This window comes from Passer montanus, unplaced genomic scaffold (genome assembly GCF_014805655.1).
Source record: "Passer montanus isolate IOZ18808 unplaced genomic scaffold, ASM1480565v1 scaffold17, whole genome shotgun sequence".
NCBI lineage: Eukaryota > Metazoa > Chordata > Aves > Passeriformes > Passeridae > Passer > Passer montanus.
Window position 1 is genome coordinate 8,245,162 of NW_024364270.1, and position 17,243 is coordinate 8,262,404.

General features: G+C 33.8%; 1 protein-coding gene across 1 annotated transcript in view; it reads left to right on the plus strand.

Moving 5' to 3' along the window:
• LRRIQ1 (leucine rich repeats and IQ motif containing 1) overlaps window positions 1–17,243 on the plus strand; it is a 101,860-nt gene that overhangs the window by 17,647 nt on the left and 66,970 nt on the right. Inside the window, exons 13-17 of the mRNA XM_039704066.1 lie at window positions 4,328–4,401; window positions 4,701–4,794; window positions 7,481–7,657; window positions 13,878–14,354; window positions 16,460–16,598. Of these exons, the coding sequence (XP_039560000.1) occupies window positions 4,328–4,401; window positions 4,701–4,794; window positions 7,481–7,657; window positions 13,878–14,354; window positions 16,460–16,598 (961 nt within the window). The remainder of the gene's footprint in view (window positions 1–4,327; window positions 4,402–4,700; window positions 4,795–7,480; window positions 7,658–13,877; window positions 14,355–16,459; window positions 16,599–17,243) is intronic.

Here is a 17,243-nt window from a genome sequence, read left to right on the forward strand (position 1 = left end):
CTTTTGCTGGGCTGTGAGAAAAGACTTATTTTTGCATCAACAGACTGGATGTACTGAAAATAAGTACACATCTTGCCCCCAAACAATTCCCCTTCTTTCTGTGATGTATCTATAGCTTATGTGAAATCTTTGTGACAAACAGGACAAGATAGCCTTAAATCCATATTAAATGCCTTAAAATTCCTGGCATTTCAGTAGCCTGCTCTGTTACACTTACTTTATGTACACTTATAAGCAGCTCCATATGTGTGTGCTATAGCATAAGTAACTCGATGTCCTATAGAAACAATGAATGTAATGGAGTAAGCTGTTGAAAGAAAAGCTGTTTCTTTACTTTTATCCTACAGCCAGTGCAATTTTGTGAATTTTTTCCAAGTGTGCACTGAGTGCCATTTCCTCCTTACTGATTGCAGGAAGCCAATATAATGATAATGCTATGAATCTGTATTCTTTCTGAAAGTGAAGTACTGTGAAAAGAAAATTCTTACACTAATTTACAGGACATTTTTATTCCTGAGATGCTTTGTCTGCATCATAAACCAGAAATTATCAAAGGTAAAACTCCAAAAATTATTTGGTTTAATTTGTTTTAAACCTACAGTCTGACAAGCAACTAAAACAGGTAGTGATTAACTCCTTCAAATAGAAAAAAGCTATTTCATCACTGCTGCTTTTATTAACTTTTTTATTGTCGCTTTTATATACAAACCATATTCTTGGTCAATGCGTAATTGACCAAAGACAATGATGAATATCCTCTTGACTTGGTTTCTGCAGAGTTGGGACTATGAAGATCTGTGCTCTATTTTATAGCAGCTGAGGACACAACTGTCAAGTTAGTTTAAAAAAGGGACATATTCTTTTTTCTTCTGTTGTGGATAAGGATTTAGGTATAGGAGAAAACAGCCTTGTCCTTGTGTAAAATTAATAAATTTTTAATATGTGTTCAGAGTTCATGTGGCATTTATATTTACATGTAATCCCATTTAATTATGCAACTTACTAGTTAATGTCTTTTTCATTTAAAAGTTTTACAGTGAGATGCTAAACATGCTGTTCCGGTACCATTTTTTTCAACTTCAAAATAGACAGGATCCTTCCTAACATTTATATTTTAATGTGGTGTTAGTAAGACAAAGTTCTTTTTTCCTTGCTATTGCTTGCTTTTCACTAAGATAACCTGAGAGATAAAAATTTAATATTTACAAAAATGCAGTCATCTGCAAAAGTTCCTTTTTATTTTGGAAAAATGGTTTGGCCCAAATCAAATTTGTTGTGAACATGTTGCTCCCGTGTCTTTGCATCTAGGTGCATATTATTCCTAAAAAGCTTATATTAGAAATGCTAAAAACTTGGCTACATTCTTTCTTAGCATGCATTGTTCTCTCAAATTAAATATATATGGTATCTGTGTTTTTAACTGAACTTCTCAGATTATGAGAGTTGAACTCCTTGCAAGCCATGATGTTTTGAAAATTTGACCACTTTTCCAGAATTATCCTAACAAATCTAAATGTCATTGGATGTTGAAATAAGTCATTCATTAAAAAAGCTATACTGATATATAGTGGTTTTCTCCATCCTATCCTTACCACTCTAGATTTTTTAAAATAATTTTCAGTAATTCTTTGCTGGTGATAAGTTTATCTCTAAGTATGTGGGATCATGGATAATGTACTTGAAGTACTGTCTACTATAGTATTCAAGAAGCGAAGTGGGCTACCTGACAGATTTCCTATATTCTATATATTTGCTGCTTATAAATATGGTGATTATTGCAAACTGAACTGACTTTAATTTAAGGAATGAAAAAGCAACCTGGTCTTTGACTGAAGATCTAGATTATGATACATTTATTTTAGTTATTTTGCCCTGCTTTCTGCTAACTGCTTATTAACATCAATGCTAATTTTCCTGGGGAAATGCAGTTGCACAGGAGGATTTAGACTATCTTGAGCAGTAACTGCTATTCATGTTCAGAAACACAATCTTTATTTTCTGTGATGAATACTTGCAGCTATTCTTAAACCTTGTTTTCTGATATGGCCACATAAGCTACATAAACTCTATCTCTGACTGTTCTGCTAGCGCCTTAAATGGGAACAGAAAAAGGAAGCTATAGCTTGCTTTTTTGTGAATATCTTTTACTTTTGTGTCTTCTTTGTAATTTATATGTCTCTTATGCCCAGGGCTAATGTGACAAGGTCAAGTAGTATTAAGTTTTCAGTAATGTCCTTTGTCTTTCTGGTTTGAATTTTCTTAGGAAAAAAATTAACAAAGAATGTCGGTAAAGGGAAAGCTATAGAATGACCGAGAAATGTTTTAACTCTCATAATGCCAACGGCAGGCAAGGACAGTCCAGTAGACAATTTCTAATTCACCACAGCATATCTGATAAAGATCCAGAAAACTCATTATAAATAAAAACCCTGAGTTGTCTTTTGTCCCTTATGCATTTGTTTTCTGAATATATGAATCTATAGTCATGAAGTTTTGGTTTTTGCAGCCATACTATTAGCCAGTAATATCTATGATGATATTTGCTACAATATTAAATATACTTATGTACTATTGACTGATGATGAGAAACTAAAATGCTGAAATTTGTATTGCTATATAACAGATCTACATATAAGGCTAAGTGCTTTATAGAGTCAATACTTGTTCGTACTTGTTTGATTCCATGGAAAGCTTCCATAGCACAAAGGAAATAGAACTAAATAAGGTTAGAACCACGACGACTTCACAATGTAGTTTGAGAAAGAAATGGAAGTACAGTGGCACATACTCAGTTGTCTTTGCATCTGTTTCTCTGAATTTACTCTTAAAATGTTATGTTGTCATATAGAAATACTTCTCAACTGCATGTGGAAACTATTTTTTTTTCTGCTTTGAATTTGGTTGTATTTTCCAGGAGATTAAATAATATATAAGCAACATTTAGTTAATAATTAGTGCACCAAAGTAAAATTCAGCTCTGCCTTTCAAATGTAAAGCCTGTGCTGGACACACAACATAGTCGTACCTTTCAGCAACAAAGATACATTTTTGTCCCTCAATAATTTTGAGTACATTTCATTTTTTGTAGGGTCATATTTCTGACAAAAAGAATTCTGATTTATACCTTTCAAATAGTAGTTCCTTTCAAAGGAACTACACCCTCAGAAAATGCTATTTTCAGTTAAAACTAACAGTCAAAAACTGACCACATACAGTGCCATTTCTGTTACCATTCTCCTGTTGTACTAGGGCCTTGCCATTACAGGGATGTTACCTAAATGTGTATTTATTTAAAAAATATATAAGTGGTGTACCATGTGCTTAAACATTCTAGTTGTAGTTAATAATTGGGATTCTTTGCATCTTGATTTTTTCCCTTTTCCTCCCTCTTTCATAATCAATATAAACTAAGATAAACTTTAATCTGAAAGTTAATATTTGTCAATAGCCTGGCAGCTGGAAAAAACATTCGACATTCATTCTTGCATCAATGAAAGTTTGTAAGCAAAGAAATAACACTGAGCCTTAATCCTTTAGGAGTAGCTATAGCACACACCTTACAGCCCCAATCCCTTTGTACAGATGAATGTCAGCTCAGTTTCTTTACATTTACTCTTCAATACTGCCAACAAGAGTTCGTCCTGTTTGTAGTACTGCAGTCTGCAGCCTGCGTAGTTTTGCTGCATTATTGCTCAAGAAAAGCTCTGATAATCCAAGAAGAGCAATTCCATAACCAATTCCATAACTGTCTCAGTAATCAGCACCTATTTGACACAATCTGACAGAAGTAGTAAGATAGAGAGGAAGCACTAAAAATATATTACAGGATAGTGCATCCTTGACCTGTTGAAAAAGACATCCATGACAATGGTTATGCTAGATTTAGGATGTAGGAAGTAATGTGCTGATTGGAAGAGAGAAACAACCTGATAAGAAGTATGAGAAATAAGGAAAGAGGAAAGAAGCCAAGCAACTTTTATTTTTTCTGCTGAATTATGGTGCCTAAAGAAAAGCCAGCTGAGTCGCGTATTTTATAAATTTTATAAGACTTCAGATATTCAGCACTAAATTCGGGAAACAGAATGAAATATTTATCAGATAAAAAACTATTTATGAGAAAGTATTAAAATATGAAGTGCTGAGAAAATGAAGAAATATTTTTGGGTTAAAATTTCAGTAGTTAGTCCTCGCACCTTGGATAGATAAATGGGCATTTTCTTATATAAATAAGTAAATTATCATACCTGCAAAAGATTCTGGTGCCTTTCTGTTTATGAACTGCTGTTTAAATTTAATTTTTAAAATATCTTTTCTGGTTTGTTCTTAGATTAACTGACCTTGTGCCTTTAAATTCATTTGTATTTTTGGAAAAGCTAGATATCAAAAATAACTGCTTGTCAGGTGAGTTGTCTTAAAAAATAGAAACCCATTCTAATAATAATTTCTTAGTTGAATTATAAACTGATTTGAATGTGATTGTTCCCATGTATTTTGAAGACACATTTATGTCAAAAATATACAAATATTTTCCGAACATTAATGTTATAGATAATAATTAAAACTATACTATATAGATAGCAGTCTTGCTTTTAGGACTGCATGATGTTGGTACATTTTACTTTCATGTAAGCATTTATGGGAAATGGTTGTGCATGGTTCTCCATTCTGACATATTTCAGTTTCTTTCTACTATACTACAGATCTTAAAAATATCCATACATGGTTTTGTGGCTGCCATAAACTAAAGGAGTTGTCATTGAGTGGGAATCCTCTTCTCCAAGAAAAGAACTGGAGGTAAGAAAAATACTTTAATTTGCTAAATCAAGAAATCAAAATCAGACAACAGATTGTTTATGTATCTTAGTTAAATAGTAGAAGCACTCCCACATATAGTCTGAAGAGTCTCACTGCTGTGACAGTTCACATTGCACATAGCTGGTGAAGGGGTAGTATCTGTTAGAAGAAAAAGTCAGGATGAATGTTTGATTTTTTTCTCAGTAGTTGAAAATTAGCCTCTTTTATGCTTTTTCAAATTCCTTGTCTTTACATCAAAAATGTATAGCATTTATAATTATGGAAGAGATGTAAGAGTAATGCTGTCATTTGCCCTTCTTTATTGCCTGGAATAATGATTTGAAAAGTTAAAGAGCTAGTCCTGGAGATCATATCTCTCTATATCAAAAAATGAATAGGGTAGAAAAAAAACTTGACATACAAAATGATATGCAGTTACCCTGATTCCTGAAATGAGTAGTTACATAGTTTTGTAAACCATAGGAGTAAAATTGCAAATGAATAGGGTTTTTTTGTATAATTTGTTTGCATATTAGACGTAGTACTTGAGGTCTGGCCTCACTAGTGCCAAGTACAGGGGTATGATCACTGCCCTAGTCCTGCTGATCACACTAAAACCTAGAAAACCAAAACCACCCTTACATTTATATCTTCCATTTGACAATTATTGTACAAATTTAGGATTACTAATAAAAAGAAAAAACTCAACTATTTCAAACTTTTAGTTAGAAGTGTTTGACTAGTTTAAAAGATAGCTGGGCAAGTACATTCTTGATTGGTTTATGTGATTTTTTAAGGAACAGACTTATTTGCACCCTATGGTTCCTGCAGGTAGTTTCATTCATAAAATTCTGTGACTGTGACAGTGTTTTCAATTTCCATTTCTATTGTTTGAATTCCTACTCTTTTACAAACTAAGTGTTATTTCACTTCTAACCTAGAGGGGAAAGCTTTCTGAATTTCAATTTAGCTATGAGAACTGACACTTCAGGTTGCTTAGACCAATAGAGCTTTTATGATTAGACGAGAGATTAATTTGTCTAAAGGATTTAAAGTACGGGATACTATAAAATATGGATTTGCTGAATACAGCATTGACTGTAACTTCAGACAATATGTTCCAGTGAACTTTACATAACCCCTTGATACCAACAAAGGAATTAGTTGTAAAATTTCCCAATCGGTTTCGTACTTTCATGTCCAGCCAGCGATAACACCAACAAAAGTGAAGTAGTAAGAAATCTCTTTCTAAAAATTAAACCCTGAGATCCGTCTGAGCACTCCTAGGGGAATATGTTTCAATGCTGTAATGATTAATAGAGCCTCTTAAGTGACAGAATATTCACCAGGAAGTTTTCACTAAATGAAATATTGACTCAGCCCTCAACCAGGAGAAACTCATCTGGAAAAATGAGTGTTGAGATCCCACAGCTCAAAGAGACAGAACTTCCATCACTGATAAACTTTGATATGTCACTGTTTTGGTGTATTGCTATTCAACATCAGCTTTGACAATTTCTCTCTACGTGTTCAGGAACTGTTGCTTGAGATCCATAATTTTATTCCAAACATACTTGAGATGGCCTTAGCCTTCATTAATGGGCAGTGAAGAAAGAAAGTTTTCTGTGAAACTGATGTTCTATTCCCTTATTTGGAATATTATAACTTTGTGTGTTTTTAAACTTAGATTTTCTCTGATTTTAAACTTAGTGTATGCTGTCTGAGCTCAGTAGTAATCCTTTACCTTCACAGGGAATAGTCAGGCAGTTCCCAAATTTTGAAAACAATGCTATCTTTTTCAGTAATAGGGGGATTTACAGCCTACAATTGGTATTCTTTCAAGACTTCATGTTACTTAAAACTGAGTTAAGGAAAATATTGAGAGTTGATATAATTTTACAGTCTTCAAACTTTCAGCAACTTTGGTCTGTACAAGAAATATGTGAAACAAGATTGCAGTACCAGCTCACATCTCTTGGTAACATAAATGAAACCTCACTGATGATACATTTAAATTTATTTTTTTTTGGTTATTTAAGTTTGTTGTACGTATCTTTTGTTACATCAGTGGTCACAAGTGTCATTTTTCTAGCAAGGAAATTTCAACTTTGCACTCATTCCTTTCCCTGACCCAAATTCAGTATTTTTTTTCCCTGTCAAGCATACCAAATATCATATCAGTATATGTGGTATATGTGAATGATAAAGGGAGTAGAATTAGCAAGGTTTAGTATTTTGTGCCGTTTTAAAATTTAGGTTTTATGATGTTTCAACAAAATCAGACTGTATCTTAATCCTGTGACTTAGTTTGCCGTGTTGCCTACTAATCAAATGAATTACAGGTGCCTATGCATGAATGTGTCAAATTTTTCCATTAAGGTTTGTGTAGGTAAAATTCTCGCTCTAATGATTTGAGACTGGTGCCATTGTCTTTCTTGATGTCAGCATTTCATCAGTGTTCATTATGCTAATGAAGTATTAAGAAGTCTTGCTGTGTTCTGTGCTTTATTCTTTAGTTTAAATAGAAATTCTTAGTTAATATGTTAGCATATGAAATAAGGACAAGTACATGCAAACGTTTAGAAGACTATCTTCATGTTCTGTATTTTTATATGATTTTTATCAATAAAATGTGTGTTTTAGCATAATAATTTTTTTTTAATCTAATTAATCTTTTTTTCCTAAGGTCTTCCATGTTGAACGTCCTTCCTAGTTTACAGTTGCTTGATGGTGAAATCTTAACCCATCATAATTTACTCACAACTGAAAAAATCAAAGCATCTGAATTGGGAACTTTTCTGGAACTATGTCAAGTTCAAATTGAAGAAAATATTCAACTGAAAAAAAAGGCTGCTGAATTGGAGTACGTATTTATGTGAATATAAATTGCATTCAGAAATTTTTTTTTATGTATTGTTACTGAAGTTCTTGTTGGTGTATGGATTTTGCTTAGGGTTTTTTGCCTGGAAATGTATTAGGATAAGAAAGAGATTAGAATCAGTGACTTCAGAGCAAAGTTTGTTTTAGACAGATATTAAATTAGGAGGGTCTTGAGTTTTGTTTCTTTAAGTTTGAGAAAACAGGTGTCTCAAAACCTGCAGTTAGTAGTAGTTGAATGAATTCATACACACAGCATAGTTCAGTGCTATGCAGGAATTGTAGCTTAAATCCTGAAAGCTGGATAATCATATTAACATGATTTCCAACTTTAACTTAATCAAGTCTAATTTGGCTGTTGGTACAATATGCTCTATTTTTATTTCTGCATTTGTTTTCCATGTGTATGTAATTCACATTCTAAATAATTGCAAAAGATTTGACTGATTTGACTAATTCACTACCTTTTCTCTTAAAGTAGTGAATTAGATGGATCTGTTTACAGATGTTTAATTTTGTCATACCTGTTACCTTTACCACTATTACCATGGTTAGTTGTCCAGTAACATCAGTTTAGACCATGCAGATGGTAATTTATCACTTACACATGCTATGTTTTCATTTTTTGTAATATTTAAATATCTCAAACTTCTCATTTCTGTACTTTGTAATATTGCATGTTTTTTTCTTTCATAGTTCCTTTTAATTTCCTAGAAGGTTCACTAAATCATTATAGTGCTTTTAATATCCAACTTATGTTTTAATTTTTGGAAAAGTAGTTTTCTTCATTCTGTCAGGTACTGAACATTGGCCCAGAGCAGATGAAGCACATGCTGTTTTACAATGTTTTAGTTTAAACTTTGCCTTGCATACTTTGGTTGTTCAGGAAAAGTATGCACTTTTTTTTTTTTTAAGAATCTGGCTATTTTGTGTTTGCATGTAAGTCTATATATCCATGGTATCTTGTTACTAGCTAGCAGTTTATTACATTGTTGTATTATTGCTTAGTGAAAGCTGCAATAAAATCTTCATAGCTCAGAATCAGATTAAGTTGAAAAGAGGTTTGTATTAAGAATTAAATTGAAATTAGTTCAGAGAAGTTATATAGTGCATTTTTCTATGACAGATGTAAAATGTGTAAGTGGCTCCTAAAAGTCATATGTTTCTCCATTAAACCATCAAGATGTGTCTTCTCCACTTCTGTGATTTTTGGCTTCTGGTTTGCAGGTGGGAAGCTGATATTTCCTAATCTATTTACCATCCTGAAAAAGTGTTCTCTCCTTCCTTTTTCATAAAAGAAAATAAAGGGCTCCTTTTCTATGATTGAGAAAATTTTTCCATGTCTGATATTTAGACATTTCATCATTATCCTTTTGTAGAAAAAAAAGGCAGTTTATAATTAGGATATGGCTTGTGAGCAAACTGTAGTAATCTAAGGACCTAGACCTAACTTTCATATACATTTCTGCAGGATGGTACAAAATGAGAGGGAAAGATGATATTCCTAAAATTTAATTTAATTTTTTTTAGTCTACACGAATGGACATAAGAAAAATAAGAAACTTGTTGGGTCATCATACTCAGACCATTCATTAATTATGAACAGTATGAGGCTCATGCTACTTTCTGGAAGGTGACTTGTACTTCTGACGTCTTTTATCAAAGGCTGGGAGCAGGAGATGGAGTGCACACTTACTGTGCTTGCACACCACAAGTCTTCAAAGGCAACTGTTGAGGGGAGGGCTACCAGTCAGACACAGGCAAGATGGGAAGACAGGTCACCAGGAACCTTGTAAATTCAACAAGGACAAGTGCACAGTTCTTTACCGAGGAAGGAGGTAAAGAAAAGAGGCCTTCTGCCCACTCCCAGGCTACTTGCTGAGTGGAAGAGAGAAGGCCTTGTCTCTGTCCAAGCACTGTTCAGCAAAACGTTTTTGTATTATTGTTTTAGCAATACAGCTTTGGTCAAACAAATCTAAACAACAGCATTATATGGGCAGCTGCAATGGGAATTAATTCATTCCAGCCAGAGACAGTACAACTGGACGTGAGGAAAAGCCTTTTCAGGGTGGGACAGTGATGAATTGCAACAGGCTGCCCAGAGTGGTTGTACAGTCTTGTTCTTGGAGATTTCAAAGACCTGGCTGGATGAAAAACCTGAGCAGCCTGGTCTGCTTTGAGAGCTAATCCAGCTTTGAAGTAGAAGGTTGAAACAGAGACCTGAACCTGAGGTTCCTTCAATTGAGAATTTTTCTTATTTTATGTAAATTTTGCAAGAGAAGAGTTTGAAAGAGCCTGCAGATGTTTGAGAAGAACAGTAGTGGAAAGAGGTGATTATGTAAACATCTCTTCTTTCCTGAGTATATGGTTTTGGTGGGGGGAGGGCGGGGAGTGCAGAGGGAGAGTTGTGGATTTTTTAAGCTTTTGAGAATTCATTTGTGATCCTTTAAATGACTAAATGTGACATGATTGAAACATTTTGTATCAAATTTGGTCTTAAAATTAATTTCTTGTGTGTTAAAGCCATCTATCTTTTATTTTGACTGAAGTAAAATTTATGGATGACTTGAAAACCATTGCAAACTGCAGTTCATAAAAGGAACTCTAAACAACTTGTTTGTATGTAAGCCTTAGTGGCATAGCTATTATATGTACATATTGCAGTACTTTGACTGAATTAATGTTGCTAAACAACAGGCCAGCAATAGAGCAAACTTCTGTCTGTTTCACATCTTGCTAAGTTACGAGCCCCTGTAGGTGCGACCTCAAGTATGTAAGCTGCCAGAAGTAATCACTGCTTGCTTCCCTAATCTGTTTCATACACCAATGCTGCCCAGTTAAATTCTCTGTGCTGTTTCTTCCCAAAACTTCTCTGTTGTTGCCATGCTTAAGAATAAAACTGACTTTAAATTTTAATTTCTCTATTACACTAAATGTTTTCTGTCACATAACCTTTAGATGACTTGTAAAAAGTAATCGTGTACAAAAATATGATACCTCTGCTGCAGCAATTTGTTTTCAGCCATCAGATGTGCAGTTGTCTGGCTAGTGGAACTTGAACTTTATAAATACTGTATATATTTTACAGTGAAAATGACAGGAATTTCATAAATGGTGTTGCAAGGAGAGGCTATGTCAACAGTGACCTGTTTCATGTTTGTAAGGGACTTTGGTAAACTTAAATTGAACTTTGGTTCAACTTAAAGTTGAACATCAGTAATGATGCTTGTAGAAGTTTCCCTGAAAACTTTAGATTTTACCTCACACTATTGCAAACAAAAGCTCACATAAATTGAGGTGTACTGTTTGAATATTCCATGTATTATAATTCTGAAAGTCACAGTAGGGGAAAATATGATATTAAGCAAGGTTTTAACTAGCACACACTAGCATACGAAGGGGTAGAATATAAAGGACCAGGAGAAAACTGCCATTCCTGATGAGAACTGGCTTCTTTTTTCCAAGCCTGTCCTTTTTGCCTCTAAGAGATTTGTTCTGCTGACTTTTCCACACTTACTGTCTCGTTCTGACAAAATTATGCTCTTTGAATAACCAGGCAGCCATTGCGGGTATGATTGCAGTAGAAAATTCTAAAAAAAATGTGTTAGCTCTACAAGCAAGCCTCTGCCACCACTTTAAATTTCATAACTAGCAACATTTTGGCTGATTTAAACTCCACTGGAAGGCCTTTAGCATAAATAATTTGTCCTTTTCTGTACCTGTTAAATCAGCCTGTGCATGAATCTTTACGCATCCTAGGTGCAACCAGTGGGGTTTATTCCTTCCCTTCTCTACTCCTCCATTGCCAGACACTGCATGGGAATTGAGCAGGTTTGACACACGATCCCTGGTGACCACAAAATCATTCCCTGCCTGAATTTTTACTTCCTCAATCCTTCCATTTCTTCTTGACATATTCATAGCCACTGAAAGGATGAAACAGCTGCTTGAATACCCCTGCACCTGTCAAAGGGGAGGATTCACTGTTAGAATGGTTTGTTTTTCTTTCTTTCTGTTTTTGGTTTTTTGGTTTTTTTTACAATTAACAAGGACACTCAGGATTAAGATTTTCATAGGAATTTCTTTTCGCTCAATATATAAAACATTATGGGGTTATCTGCAATATTTAAATTTTCATAAACAAATAAACCAACAAAATAAGGAAAGGAAAGGAAAGGAAAGGAAAGGAAAGGAAAGGAAAGGAAAGGAAAGGAAAGGAAAGGAAAGGAAAGGAAAGGAAAGGAAGGATTTTTCTGATTTTTTCCTTTTTTTTTTTTATTCTTCCTAACATATTATTTTATGTGGAAATTTGGTAAGGATCGTGTACCAGACTTTTTTTTTTTTTTAAATACTTTAACTAATTCAATATATTTAACTAAAGAACTTAATTAATGCTTTAACTATTTTCTTTTAAAGTAATCATTATCCTTACTATGTAGCATGTTAGATCCTTAAACAAATTTATAGATTAGTTTAAATATTTTTAGGACTTGTATGTGTGGAATTAACAGGGGTAGGAGTAATATTTTAAAGTGGACAATCAAATTTACACAGTGAGTTGTGTGCTTAAGCTGTGTGGACCAATTTACCCATTCAGATTTTGTCCAATAGCACTGAAGTTGCACTAGCAGTGGAAGAGTTGGAATCCTTTTCACTCTTATAGGGTCTAATGGTTTATGTTCTTAAAAATCTAAAATGTTCACTGAGGATATAGTTTTAATGGTAGAGTCCCCAGAACTTTCTAAAAATCTAAAATGTTCTTAGTTGAACTTCACTGAGGATATAGTTTTAATGGTAGAGTCCCCAGAACTTTATAGAAATTTCACCTTTCCAGAATGATGAACAGGAAGGAAATTTCTGTTATTCTAACTATAATTTTAGGACCTAATTTTTCCAGACTAACAAGAAAATTGATCTTATTTCTACTTTTTCTCTTGGATTGCTGACCTAGAATTGACTTCATACTCCTCTGAAATTAACACCCTAATACAGATCTCTGCATCTATCTATACTATTAAAGGAAAATGTTTTCATGATCCCGGAACTACCTGCTACCTAGTAAAATGAACAAACACCATGCAAAGTACAGACAGCCATCTGAATCTCTAACAATTCGTTCATATTCACTCTTACTTGTCCTCATCATTTAGACAGTGTAACACAAAGAACTAATGAGTGCCAGACTTCTTAGATTGCTGTTGCTTCAGTCTAGCACTTTCCCTTATATTGATAAAAAGATCTGTACTTAGAAATTTGTCTTCCTGAATTTTCTTAAAGACAAAGACATTGTAGTTCATTGGTTTGAAACTAAGTTTGGGTTTTGTTGCTTTAGTTCTTATTTAAATTTTAAAATTATTGTTATTTTGATACGAGCTTTCATAGTTGCCAGATAAGATTGGATTGTTAAGGCAAATCTTGCCTCATATCTTCCAAAAATTTGGGCTTCACATGCCACTAACCACACAGAAAGTTAATAGTGAAATGCATGGTGTAATGGCTATTTTAAAAAAACTGAACACTTTCTCTTTTAGTTTGAAAATATAAACATACTGAAATAGTTTATTCTTTTTATTGATACTTTGGACTTTGAAGGCTCCTGTCATATGATGAAATTAATGCTCACATAATAATCACTACACAAATGTTTTATACTATTACAATCTCTATGAGCTAATGTGAGCAGTGACTTGAAGCTCCATTAGCCAAAATTTGTAAGTTTGAGGTGATGCTAGTGAGCAGCTAAAATATCATGCAGCACAGGACCACCTAAAATTCCCCAACTTTAGTTTGGTTTGCTTGCTTACCTCCTGGAGGGTCTACTTTGGCATCACTTTCTGAAGTTAAATGAGACTTCATTTCTAAGGGAACTTTATCTAGGCAGTCTTCTAAAATACAGATGCAAGAATAAATGATTTGTCACACAAAATAGCCATCAGCTAGTTTCACTTCAGAATCATCCTCTGGTAAGTAGGTAATTCAGAGTAAAATAAGAAATATGTGTGATTATAGTTTAAATATATCCAAAAAAAGCTAAAATTTGTTCGAATTCATAATTACTGAAACTGGATTTCCAATTGCAGTAATTGCTATTTGCTGTAAGGTTATGGAAATGTAAGTACACTTGAAAATACAAGCTATTTTAAAAATAGTAGAGGGAATTTTTTTAAAGCATTCTAACATATATGTAATTTATTTTTTTTTTTCAGAATTACCTCTTCTATTGATTCTGTAGTGGGACAATGCTGGTATTTTAATCAGTTGATGAAACTTAGTATTAAACATCGATATGTACATGAGTATGGTGAGCTAAACATTACTGACAGAGATGGACCAGAAGCACTTCAAAATCATTTAAAGCAAACAACCACTGGCTGCCTGCAGGAAAATAACCTCTTTATCATGGGTGTGACAGAAAATAAACATGTCTTGTTGGATCCTTCCAAAAGATGGATTACTACTGGCGATATTCAGGCCACATTCATTAACTCCTCCATACCTGTGCATCAGAAGGAAAATAGAGGAGATCAGAGAGTGAAGCAGAAGAGCACTGAATCTTGTATTAATTACAGTGGGGAGAGCAAAGGCAACAATAACATGTCAGGCCAACTCACATTGCAACAGTCAGTGATAGTAACAAGTGACATGGGAAGAAATCTCCAGCACTTTGAGAATGACACAGAGAGGTAAGAGAGGTGTCAGATTACTTTCAAATCGATTCTGTAGATAGACACTAGGAGTGAGGATTTTTTGTTTAAAACAGAGGCACAGAACTAAAATAATATTTTTAGCTTATTAGACAATAAAGAGTTATATTCAGGTGTTGCACACTAGGCTTCCATATTAATAATTAGCAATCCTTTGTGGTATGTCACATTTGGTATATTAGGATATAGATATTTACATACTTCAAATAACGTTAAGATCAGTTCAATGACACATACAGAGTTAGGAATGCAAATGACAAATGTTTTGCAGAAACTTTGGAGGAAATTAACTAGAAATTAATGTAAGGATATTTGCCAAAATTATTCATCAGACATTAAAGATTAATCTGTGTAAACTTTACAGTCAGTGCCATTTAGAAGGCAAGAAGAAAAAAATGCTTAAATCTACCATCCTAATCCCTTGATTTTGGCCAGTCTTCTGCTGTTGTGATGACTGAAGAGCTAATGGCCTGCCCTGCTTTTGGTACTTCTCCAACATGCTTTAACCTGCTTGTTAAAAGTAGAGGCAGGGATGAGAGGCCAGTTCAACTTGTTATGTGTCCCTAGATTTTCTCCTGCATGAAACAGACTGGTTTGTTACCTCTTTGGAATGTGTTTGCTGCTGATTTGTGTAGTTCTGGATGTACAGATAAGGGAAACAGAAGCTGATGTTTTTGCAGCAAATCTTCAAGAATTGAATTAAAATTTCTTAAGAATTCTGTTTCAAAAACAGATGTCTTGAGAACAGTATGAAAACCAAGCATGGTGGGTGTGCTTCTTTGAGATGTTTAGGCTTATGGTAAATAGGAAACTGCTTAGTAGGTATTTAAGGCACTAATAATTTGTCATAAAATTTATGATTAAGGAAGACCATGCAATTCATTATCCCCTCTCAGCAAGCTGAAAGCAAGAATACATTAGTCTATTGCATGAGATGAATACTTCAAAAAAATTTTTAAAAATAATTAATTTAGTTTTTTGATAATGTTTTGAATGAATTCTGGAAGTGTTTTTTGGAGAGTCCTCTTCAAAACAGAATGCAAACCATTTTTGTGTTTGTCTTGACCTCTGAAGCATGATTTTTTTTTTCTGACTAATAGTCCTCTATTTAAATAGATGCACTGCACAAGGAAAGGAATTATGTAAAGATTGGAAATTTAGATGTCTTTTCTTTAATGCACTATCCAATTGAAATTAGTATTTTAAGAAAACAATTCCAAGATAGTAAAGATATAAAGTCATAATGCATAGCTGACATTATACTTTTTCTCCATTAGTATTAATTAGTTGAACATATATTTAGAAATTGGAATCACTGAACAGGTCTAAATGGTCTGTACTTAGTTCTTGTTAAAAATGAGCAAATTAGAAAATTTACGCAAATAACCGGTGGTCAGAAGTCTTAATGGGTAAAAGCAGGCAGAAGATGAAATTGCACTTTCTCTGTTTTTCCTGTCTGCTCCATTGAAAATACCTGTGTCATTCAGTTTTCAGTATTTATCCCACTTTCATGCTTGGTGTTTGTTTTCTGTGGGTTTTTGTTTTGTTTGGTTGTTTTGGTTTGGTTTGGTTTTTGGGTTTTTTTTGTTTGTTTTTTTTTTTAATTTGGTTTTGGGGGGCTTTGGGTTTGGTTTTATTTTGGGGTTTTTTTTGGGTTTTGGGGGGTTTTTTTTTTTTTTTTTCTTTTCTTTATTTTTTTTTTCTTTGGTATGGTCAGTGGAAATAAAGGGACCCCTCCAGGTGTTTATTCAGTCATTGTTACACCAATTTTGCTCCTAATCCTCCCTTTGAGGACTCTTCCTCTACTGTGATTATTCATGAGGACTCTTCCTCTACTGTGATTATTCATGGAATAGAGCTCAGTGGAAATTAGTTCTTAGATAACTGGATTCAGAAGTTCTGTGATGTGAATATCCTCCAGTGAACACATATATCACATCTGGATTGTAATTTCTTGTTTAGTAGCACTTTTCATTTGTCTCAAAGAACAGTGCTATGTTTTATGGTTGAAGTTTGGCAGATATGGTAATCCAGTTGTATTGGTGAGGCTATGTGAATCATAAATGTATTCATTTCTCCTCGAGACTACATATGGAACCATCCTCAATCCAGTCCTTTTGGTGGCAGCACCATGCTCAGAGGAAAAATGACTGCAATAAAACAGAGAATCATCAGTTTGCAGAAGCTTTGAGACAGAAACATGAAGCTGCCACAGTAATCCAGGTTGGTTTGTGGTATTTTCTTATTTTGTAAGTTTAATAACAAAAAGAAGTCTTTCTAGATTTGTGTAAATGTCATCTTCTATCTGTTTTTCCTTATTATCTTATTAAGTTTTATAATTAAACATTTTGTTTTATTTAAGCAGCATACCCTTGGTGTTTCTAAAACAGATGCTTCTTTATGAAAAGCTTTATAGAAACATATTTTCCCTTTATAGAAAAATATTTTCCCTTTTTTCACCAAGTATTTACAGGAATTATTTTTATTTGATGTAATGCTAATATGCTTAAGAGATACTGTGCCCATGTTCTTACTGGGGCCTGTGTATGCTATGAAACTGATGGATGCTGTGTAACTCATGTTGTGTCTGTTATCTATATGACTAAATAATCTTCCTGTCTCTTCTATCGTACCAATCCATTTCTTTCCTTCTCTTCCCATCTCCAAAACCCAGGATTGCTTTATCTGTATTGTCCTTGGGAACAGACCATGGCCTAGGTGTCCTATGGTAGATACTGAGCTAATAACGGTTAAACTGAATGGGTTACGACAGGCAAGGGTTGAAGTCCACACCTTGACTCTGTTTAGCTTGGTAACCAGTATTTGCTTGCCAAGTTGACAAGGTTCATGGGGTTATTTCCTACATTT